General features: G+C 31.5%; 1 protein-coding gene across 1 annotated transcript; it reads right to left on the reverse strand.

Annotated features, from left to right (window-relative positions):
- Window positions 1-311: 311 nt before the first annotated feature.
- On the reverse strand, window positions 312-4727 carry LOC127247964 (C-type lectin receptor-like tyrosine-protein kinase At1g52310). The gene is made up of 6 exons (XM_051270073.1): window positions 4412-4727; window positions 4242-4305; window positions 2790-3194; window positions 1728-2298; window positions 659-1183; window positions 312-543 (listed from the first exon to the last, which is right to left on the reverse strand). Exons 1-6 carry the CDS (start codon window positions 4484-4486, stop codon window positions 525-527), a joined length of 1659 nt encoding a protein of 552 aa, XP_051126030.1. The 5' UTR covers window positions 4487-4727; the 3' UTR covers window positions 312-524.
- Between the last annotated feature and the right edge of the window lie 6891 nt (window positions 4728-11618).

Here is an 11618-nt window from a genome sequence, read left to right on the forward strand (position 1 = left end):
TACTTGTATTGGTTATTTTAGCCTTATCGCCATAACGTGAGGCTCGTTGGTTGATGAATGAGCCTTCCGGTGTGGTGTGGCGTGGCGGTGACACTCTGACTTGAGCCGACCGAGATGTTACAGAATACTTAAACGAGAACAAAAAAACAATCCCAAAAAAAAGTATAAAGCTACAAAAACTTATTGATATTGAATAAGTCTGTGGATAAATAAATTAAACCTGCACTACAAGAAGTTAGTATTTGAACATCATAGTGGATGGGACAACGGTGAAGTGAATAACAAGGTCGTGCTTTGTATCACCATAACCATAATATGAAGCAATAGTTTACATGTGAACATATGTTGGTGATTGTGAGAACAATCGTTTTTTGTTGTTTTAACATATTTCCATAACATTTAACAGCACAATTCTAACATAAAATTGATCCACACTGGCCCCATTACACATACATACATACATACATACAAAATATTGATTATTCTCAATTCAGGATATTATTACTAATTAAGGGGAGGTGCTCCTACATGATGAGAAAGTCCCTAAACAACAACAACAACAACAACAATAATAATAATAATAATAATATACTCCAATCCTATGATAAGCAATAAATAAAAGTAAATGACATTGAAATAGAAATCAGTAAAAACTTACTTGAAAGAAGAAGCAGGCAGCTGAGGCAACTGCTGCAGCTGGTGAACAACATGAGACATCCGCGGCCTCATGGACGGCACGTGCTGCGTGCATGCGTACACCAGGTCCACCACCTTCTGCACCGTCCCCGCCTCCACCGTCACCGTCGCCGCCGACATCATAGGGTCAAGGAGCTCCAGGTACCTGTGGGCCTGCACCAGCGGCGTTGCCCACTCAAATATGCTCTGCCACCCGACGGAATCGACTGCCTGTGCTGGCCGCCGCCCGCTGACGATCTCCAGGAGGAGGACGCCGAAGCTGTAGACGTCGCTCTTTGTGGTCAGCTCATTCCTGTATACGAATTCGGGGGCAAGGTACCCGTGGGTCCCGCCAGCCATCACCCGCCGCTCGTGCATCACCTCCCACGGGACGAACTTCGATAGGCCGACACCCATGAGGTGGGCGGAGAAATCCTCGTCAAGCAGAACATTCGTTGCACGGATGTCGCAGTGCACCACTTGTGGCTTCACCTTGTCATGGAGGAACCTGCATAGAATCAACCTTTAAGGTAATTTGCCGTAAAATATATGAGACTGAAAAACTATGGGTGTGTTTTTTTACGATGAAAAGAGTATTTTTTATATTACCTCTACATGATTTCCATACCAAATGTTAAAAAAAGAAAAAGAAAAAAAAAAAACACTTAAGACTAAGAACACAAAACAAACACATTCTATGTTTTATGCAATAAGACTATAAAATATTCAGATTTTATCAGTTGTGTTCTTTTGTGGATTTTACCGCATGTTTTTACTATTCAGATTGATTTTTCCCTCCAAAAATATCACATCAAACAATTACTTTTCTTCTTTTATATTATACTACAAACTTATTTTACATTCAAAACATCACATCAACCTCTATTTATATGACATCAAACAACTATTCAAATTCAACATTTTACTATTCAAAAATCCAAAACCTAAAATCCACAAACAAACACACCCTTAAGACTAAGAACACAAAACAAACACATTCTATGTTTTATGAATAAGACTATAATGAAAATGTGTGCAAGTAAATAACTTACGCGATTCCTTGAGCAAGAGTAGTAGCAATTTTCATTCTCATGGGCCAATCGAGTGTCCGGCCCCCCCTTGGGATATGATGAAGCCATCGATCTAAAGGTCCATTGACAACAAACTCATACACGATGTAACGGTCACCATGATCATAACAACACCCTTTAATCGCCACCAAGTTTGGATGATGCAATCGAGCGACCCTTCCTACCTCAGAATAAAACTCCTTTTTCCTTTGAAAGCTGGATCTCTTCAACCGTTTCACCGCCACTCTCGACCCATCTGCTAGAATTCCGCTATATGTTCCCCCGGTCTTGGCGTCTCCAAGAAGACGGTTTCCTTCACTGAAATTCTTCGTGATGGACTTCAGCTCCTCACGTGTGAAAACTTTCCACGATGGGGAAACTAATGCCAATTCCGCAGGATTGGACTGTTTTCGAGACCTTTTACGCCTCTTGTTACGTTTATATACGAGAAGCCACAGTACAATGGCTAGTGTAGTGCAAAAGATTATACCACTTACGACAGCAAGTATGATGAGATATTCTTCGTGGCAGTGCATACCCCGACACATGTGATCTGAGATTCAAAAACATCGTAAATGTTATAATTGTTATAACCTTTTAACAAATCTGCACCAAATAATAACATAACAAGCATCATAGTATTTTCAGTCTCACTACAAGATCTCATTTCAATTTTAATCACATAATTTACTGAATATCAAATTCCATTTTATAAAATAGAAAAAAAATTTTAAAAAAATGAATAATTAGCATCCACTTAAGTCCCAGAAATATTTTTGCACTACTACATGAGGCAAGGATATTGCTAAAAAACTGGCTGAATTATAATAATTATTGCAAATTAAAATTCAACATACTTTAGGACAGAAATAGAATTGAAAAATGTTAGTTTACAAAACAAAAATAAAAATAGGACTATCTAATAAGACCATAAATACTATATTTACCTAATTAAACATATTAAACAAGTATCATGGGTTATAATTTAACAGGTAATGGCAAAAGTCAGTGATTTTCCCATTTGTAAACAGAGGAATAACGTACCTAAATCAAGCATGCATAAGAAAGGATGTGACGTATTGCATTTCCGAGCCACGAGTGATGTAGTTCCATTAATCAACAACGTGCAAACATCAGATAAATTATCGCTAGAGCAAGACTGGTTGGTACAGCTTGGCTGGATTGGAAAGGCAGATGCATTCCAATAGGTTGTGTTGTCAGACCATCTCCAACCTCCGTTCATCACCTTCCCACCCATCCAACATCCTTTCAAATTTTCGCTACAAAGCTTTTGGAGCACCTTTAGTTCTTGCAGTGATGTTATGGCTGCAAGATGTCCATTGTAAGAAGTACATTGCTTCTCGGAGCCATCCCACGATTCATTATTTGCGGAGTATTTAAAGCACCTTCTGTTATCAGGACTGCTGCTCCAACCAAAAGGGCAGGATGCTGTATAATAAACCAGGAAAATAGATATATATATAGATATATATGTCAAGACAGAATTTAGAAAGTTGGAAAAGCTATCAAAACTTTTTGAATTTGAATCCTTCTGAATTTTGACCAGACCTTAGCCCATTACACTCCTAGCTAATTCAAGTAATACCAAACAAAAATATATGCCGAGTAATTATAATAAATACAAAGGTACCCTGTGGACAAAAAGACAATTGACCTTCCCATTGGGATATTCTTTTTGTTCTTAAAGTTTTCAAAAAATACAGGGTAGTTATATGATGATTCAGCAGTAAGCAACCTTCTTTTTTCTTATTTTCTCTTTTTTGCTTCCATCCGAAAATAACAAGTTGCGTCACAACACATCTAAATGTGTGTCTTTGTGTTTTTGGGTACTTTTAATAGAAATCCAATTTTAGGTGTAATGTTTTAAATGGAAAATAAGTATTGGATATCATATTTCGAATGGAAGATAGCCTCTGTATACGATTGTTTGGATGGAGAAAAGGGGGACTGGCTGGATGTTTCAGTAGACAGCATATCGCGAACACAAGATCTAAAAGATGAAACAAACACACCCAAAACTCTCGAGAAAAAATAGATACGAGCAACATTAGAAGTTAATAGTATGCATTACCTAAGGTAAATGCTTCTAATACAAATTACAATGACAGTGGAATCAACATTAGAACATAAGAGTATGAATTACTTAGAATAAATGAAACATTATATATCAAGCATTCCAACTTTGTAAGATTACACTACCTAAACTGCACACATCTAATTCAGAATGGAGTGAAATGCATAATTGATCTCTACACGAAAAATAATGCAAACAACTCAGCAACATGCAAAATCAATGTATTAAATTCCACATTTATATCCAGCCTAAGTTGAATTCATCTCAAAGGCGTTCCAAATCAATGTTCTGCTTCCAAATTATACAAAAACGTAATTAGAAAAAGTTTCGGTTTCGCGTAGTGATCAGTGACATATATAAGCAGAAAATTTCAGATCCTAGAAGAAGCAGCAGTGACTAACCTTTGCCATGAGTTCGGTTCAAGGGCGGCGCAACTGGGGAGGTATTAAGCGACTCATTAAATCCCTATCAAAAAAAAAAAAAAAAAAACACGAGCTAAGAACACTCGCTCAATGCCCAATTACTGAAAAAAAAAAAAAAAAAAGAACTATAAGCTTGCTGGAAAACTCACCGAATCCGAAGCAACAGTCGACACGATGAAGAAAAAACCAAACAAGACGTCGATCAACGCCAGATTGTTTTCCATTAAGCTTTTTTCCTCTGCCAAAAACCTTAACCAACACGATTACGTGCAAAAAGCAGCGATTGCGGGAGAATTGAGCTGCCGTTCATACCGAGGAGGGAGGGCGACGGCGGGAGAAGAAGCAGGGAGCAAAATAACTAGGGTTCCAAGGGTTGGAAGGCCATTAATGAGGGCGTTGGAGAGGGGGGCAGTGGAGTCTGGGAGTTGAGTCTGGAGACTTTCTCTGACAAGTGCAGTTAATCTGTTGTCCTGTATGGACCGGCGACCCAGAATGGACCTCTGGGATAGAGCATTTGTTGGGTCGGGTCCATTGCAGCCGGGTCGGGTGGGTCGAACGCTGGCTTGGATCTAAATACGAGGATTTGGCAAAATTATGGGTTTATTGTTATGTAATGTAGGTAGTGTTTCTTTAAGGAAGTTTGGGGAAAATTGGGTTTGAATTTGGAGTTTTGATATGTATTGATTTGATGGATAATGAATAAAATAATATAAATGTGTATTAAATTTAATTGATAAAATTTATATTGTATGATTTGATTATGAATTTATATTATACCCAACATATATATTTAAATTTTTATTTATTTGGATTATAAAAAATTTTATTATCTATAAAATAATATATATATTGTATATATTTTTTTATTTAATTATAATAAATATTAAATAAAATTTTAAATTAAAAAAAAGAAAAAAAAAAAAAACAGGTTTGGCGCGGATTTAAGTGCACAGTAAAATTGGGTCAAACCACCTTGGGAAAACATACCCGTAATAAATATAACTAGCGGTAATATCCGTACGCACCGTATAATCGACTAAAAAAATTGCAATATAAATATTATATACTCCCTCCGTCCCATAATAAAGTATCTATTTTTCCATTTTGGTATGTCTCATAACAAAGTATCAATTTCCTTTTTTTAACAAAATATCAATTTCATTTTTTTAAGTAAATATACTATCTATATAATATTACAAATACGCTTACAATTTCCAATATATTACACAAATATCATTACATTTATATCACACAATACTAATAAGATTATTTTAGTCATTTTTACTTTATTCCTATTATATCCCAATATAATACTAATATTTCTAAAACTTGTGCAAAAAAAACAAATAAACGCATAGTTATAGGACGAAGGGAGTATAAATTTTTGCTATTTTTTTCAAAATATATTATTAAATAAGTCTTAATTGATTTTATATTTATTTTTAAGTATATTTATATTTATTAAATATATTTAAAATGGTTAAATTTATTAGAAAGAGATCATTTAAACAAACTACAAATGAAAAGTGGTCAATTGTATTATGAACAATAATTAGAAAATTATATAAAATATATATATACTTTGAACGTATTTAGAACTTGAGTGATTATGGTAAATAATATTATTTTATCAAATCACTATTTATATATTTATTATATATTATTAAAGTTAAAAATAAATTATGCATTAGTAAATTGATTTCTCCCTTATAAGTGAAGTAAAATAATAGGAGTACAAAATGATATTTATATAAAAATATAATTTATTTATTTATCTTATTAATATATATCTTAATAGTCTTACTATATAAATGGTGATATTTAAGAAAAAATTAAGAAAAAAAAAAGTTATACAATAATAATTTTATCATATAATTATACAATTTATTAAAATATACTCTCGAGCACCTTTAAGATAGTCATTTGCTTTTAGTACGCAGACGAAAAAATATTAGTATTTTATTGGTATGGTACAGCATTTGATCGTGTAAAGACATAATTATACTTACTAAAAAATAATGATATGTAAAGATATAATTCTAAATGAATATAAAAATATTAATATTGTGACGCAGATGAAAAAATTCTAGTATTTTATTATACTTATAGTAGTATTTAGTTGTGTTTAGACAAAATTATATTACCTCCATTCAGCTTTAAAAGTCTCATTTATTTTTTGCGTATTAATATTATTATATGAAAATGTAATACAAATAAAAAAAATGGCAAAAATACTTCTATTAGTGTCTTATAATACTATTATAATAACATTTGTGCAAAAATTATACAAATATAAAAATATTTTTAATGTTAAATACAATGACCAAAAGTAAATGAGACCTTAAAGCCGGACGAAGGGAGTAGTACTTACTAAAATATAATGACATGTAATGATATGATCGATAGTTACTAAAAAATACTACCTTGTCTCATCTTATCTATTTTATCTTATCTTATATATTTGTATATATTTAAGTTCAATGTGAGCTCCATCGAGATAATTGCAAAAAATATCTTGCACTTATACATTATTATCACTTTTGTCCTGTATTTATCTCGTTGGTAAAATATATCCCATATATTTACAAAAGTCGATACTTATATCCTTTGCCCGCTCGTGACACTCACACCACGCGCCATTTTTAGGATTTTAGCAAAAAGTATGAATTTTTAGGATTTTTGCAATTTTTTTCTCTAATTCTCATTGGTCTTAGCATTTGATTGGTATATTGTATGTGTGAAGCCTATTTGATTGGTTGTATAATTGTATTGATTGTAATTATTTTGAATAAATTTTGAGTTTTGTTAAAAACATTTTGTTATTATTTTCTTATTGGTTGTAGTCATTATATATATAATTGATTATGCACTTTGATTGGGGTTTTTTTACTTATATATTTTGAATTTTTTACTTATTATTTTATTTGTATTAAATGTTAGAATAGATAATTTTTTTATTAAAATTTATTATATGTATAATTTGAATAACAGTTGGTATATAATACTTTTAAATTTTTTATTTAAAATTCTTATATTATATTTAATTGCTTAAATATAATTTCTTATAACTATAAAAAGTACATAAAATATTTTTTAATATTTGATCATATATATTAAATAATTATCTTATTTTATCTTATATCTTATATATATTTAATTCATTACATGGTCTATTTTAAAAAACTTGAATTTTTAATAATGTTGAAAAAAAAATTATTTAATTTTTATTAATTGTTCTGTTAAATATATATATTTTTTTTATCATATTATAGAACATATGAGTCATACATTGGATATGTATACATTTAGATAATTATATACGTTTATGCATATATATGTAAGATCAATGGTGGATACATTTATGCATATATATATATATATATGTAAGATCAATGGTGGATTCAGAAATTTTTTTCACCTGTAGTACAATATATTAATTTAAAAATAAAATTAATTTTAAAAATTAATCTATTTAAATAATAATATAATATTATTTTTGAATATTTATATTTTACAATATAAATTAATTATTTTAATTGAATTGAATTTAATTATTTGAATATTAATGACATTTTAAAATTTACACAATCCACCTAAATTTCGGGGATAATGATAAATTTTCAAATTTTAAATAAGGGCACTCCAATTTTTTAGTAGTTGCACAATTATTGAATTATATATATAAAAAAAATTAATAAAATAAAATCAGTGGTTGCACGTGCCACCATTTGATATAAGGTGGATCTGCCCTGTGTAAGATGTACATTATTGTTGTAATTACAAGGGTTGCAAGCAGCTTTTTATTCTGCATACTGCAGACAACTATTCCGCTTCACAATGCAACTCTTCGGGTGTGTTTGGTTACCGGTTGAATTATTGAATTGAAAGTTGGGTTGAGAGTGATTTATTTAATTAATATTTGATTTATAATGTAATATGCTCCCTCCGTCTCATGAAAAAATGTCTTATTGGGAGTGAGCATGTGAATTAAGAATAATAATATTTAATTGAAAGTGGATATAAAGTAAAAAGTAAAATACTAAAATACCCTTGTTTTTTAATGATTTTAAAAAGTAGGTTAGAATAATAATTAGAGGTAGTTTGAAAAAGTATGAATAATTTTGTTATAAAGTAGGAACCACCATTACTAAATAAGGAAATAAGACAATTATTTTGGGACGGACGAAAATGAAAATACAAGACAACTCTACTGGGACGGGGGAGTATATAAGATTAAAAAATGGAAAATTTGTGTTTAATTATTTTAATAAAATATATATAATATAGATATCATTTTATAGATAATAAAATTTTATATAATACAAATAAATAAGAAAATATAATTTTTTATTGATGATTAACATAAATAATTTGCAAATAAATAAGAAAATATAATTTTTTATTGATGATTAACATAAATAATTTGCAAATAAATAGAGAGTTTTGAATTAATATAAATATATTTATTGAGTGAGGAGAGAGATAAAAATAAAATAAAATAATTAAATAAATATTAGTATATATATATATGAAACATAAAAATAAATATTGAATATCTACCTTGTTCGAAATTCATATCGAATGATCTCCATTGACTATTGAGTTACATACACACTCCCACAAATACATCGAAAGAAATTTAAAATAAATATATTAAATATATATACCTAGGAAACAAAAACATAGAGATAAAATAACTTATCTTTTTTAGTTCAAAATCTAAATTGAACGATTTTCATTGACTCTTGACTCTCCATTGAGGTTTTACATACATGCTCCCACGAATGTATCGATAGAGATTTAAAATTTATATTAGTACATATACGTAGGAAACATAAAAATAAATTTTGAATAATTACCTTCTTGTGTTCGAAATTCATATTGAATGTTCTTTATTGACTATTGGGTCCTAACATAGATTTTACTTACACGCTTCCACGAATACATCGAAAAAGATTCAAAATAAATATATTGATATATATACGTATGAAACATAAAAATAAAGATTAAATACTTATCTTTTTGTGTTCAAAATCTAAATTAAACGATCTTCATTGACTCTTCAGTCTCCATAGAGATTTTACGTGTGCATGCTCCCACGAATGTATTAAAGACATTTATAATAAATATTACTATAGAGGTATAGATGATGTGCCAAGGAGGTGGGGAGTCTTGGGACAATCTGGCACGGTTTTGAGGGTAGGGTTTGATTGATTTTATTTTTTTAAAAATATATTAATTGATTGAAAACTAAGAATAATAATGTAAACATAGTGTCATACTATGATACTTATTTTAATTTATGTATTTATTTTTTGTTATATAATGTTTTTATAATAAAATTGTCTTTTTTAAAATGTGGTGTATATGTATTAGCTTCTAGCTTTTCTGTTATTATACATGTAAGTACATTTAACAATTTTATTATTGTTGTTTTAAAAATTATGAATATGGTATAATTTGACTTTATGTTAAAGTATTTTGGTAGTTACTATGTAAAACAATAACAATTGAGTAACATGTATGAAATTCTCTAAAGATAAATAAAATTAAAGAATTTAAATGAAACATTCATGAGAGGGAAAAATAGAATATATTGGACGAGAAATAAAATATAGGGTTAAAATTGAAGTATGAATTAATAAAAAATAGAGTTTTCGATTTGAATATAGACATTTGAAATCATTGTGAGCCAATGTTTGTAAAAATGGATTTTCATATTTATGTATTTTTTTATATTATTTTGCTAGATTTAAGCATGAGTCCACTACTATATATATATCTTGTAAACTCTTACTTTTGACATATAAAATTTTTATAATTTTTCCACAAATTCTAATATGGTATTAAAGCCCGGTTTTCCAAAACAGAAACCCTAGTTGCTACCACCGCTATTCGCCCACCGCCGCGCTCCGATCGACACCACCTATACCATCGGAGCCGCCGCCTCGTCCACGGTCGATCACCGAAGTTTCGCCACCAACCACCGCGCGTCCGCCGCTATTTGCGCTGCTCATGTGCTGCTGACGCAAATAGCGGCGGAAAAGAGTTTTCCGCCACCGTCTTCAGACCGCGCGTCCGGCTATCCTTCACCGCCGTTTTGTGGCCGTCATCTTCTGTCTTGATTCCCTACGTCTTGGTGTGGTTGATTTTGTCATCGGAGTTAATTTCAGTTTGTGACTGTTACTGGTTAGATTGTTTGATCTACTTTCTTGATTTGAATCTTGATTTCTTGATTCACATATTTTTCTTTGTTCTTGTTATGGAGCATATGGACGTTCATTCACCTATTACTACTATCTTGTCCTGCGATTATTATGATCTATGGATGCAGTCTATGAAAAATTTCTTGGTTGGTAGGAAGTTATGGCGAATTGTCACTGGCGATATCCGGCCACCTATCTTTCCATCTCCTTTTGTGAATGTTGATCCCACCTCTCGGGAACATGAAGATTATGTTTCAAAATTGGAAGATTGGAATAGTAAGAATCATAAGAAGATTATGTTTCTTACTTGGTTGCGCAATACTTCTGTACCTGCAATTCATGTACAATTGACTATTTTTGATACTGCAAATGAGGCATGGAATTTCCTTACTGCTCGTTTTTTAAATACAAGTCTTGCTCATTATTATCAGCTTTGGACCATGTTGAGCTCCACCCGATAGCAAGCTGGTCAGTCTATTAATGAGTTTCTTGCTTAAGTTCAGTCTATTCGTTATCGTCTCTGGCAGTCACAGATTAGTCAAGTCCATCTTGACTTTATTCAGATCTTGATGACCCTTCGACCTGAATATGAGATTGTTCGTGCCTCACTCCTACATCGACATCCATTGCCTACTCTTGATGTTGTCATTCAGAAGATTATTTTTTAGGAGACCCGCCTCCAATTGGCTAAAACACCGAGTTTTGATTCTGCTTTAGTTGTGTCTCGCCAGTCCCGATCTGCTAGTACTAGATGTCGAGTTTTCAAATCTTATGATCACACTTGGACCACCTATCCAAAGATTGAGTGCCACTTTTGTCGTTTGCATGGCCATATTGCTCCGGCTTGTCCCACCAGATCTCAGTGTTCATGTAGTTCTGCTCCCAAACATTCCGGTAGTTCTGCTCCCAGAAATTCAGGTGGTTTAGCTCCCAAATCTCGGGAGCCTAGTGGGTCTTCTTCGACTGCTTCTTCTTCGGTTACAACTTCTACTACTAATGAGACTCAGAATTCATCTTACAATCTTCACAATATAGAAGCCATCATCAAACAGGTTATGCAAACCAATTCTACTATGTCTACCACTCCAGGTACATCTACTTGGTATTTTGATTCTGGTTGTTGTCACCGCATGACCTCTAACCATCGTAA

This window comes from Andrographis paniculata, unplaced genomic scaffold, assembly GCF_009805555.1.
Source record: "Andrographis paniculata isolate CXL003 unplaced genomic scaffold, ASM980555v1 Contig32END, whole genome shotgun sequence".
In the NCBI taxonomy this organism is placed as follows: Eukaryota; Viridiplantae; Streptophyta; class Magnoliopsida; order Lamiales; family Acanthaceae; genus Andrographis; species Andrographis paniculata.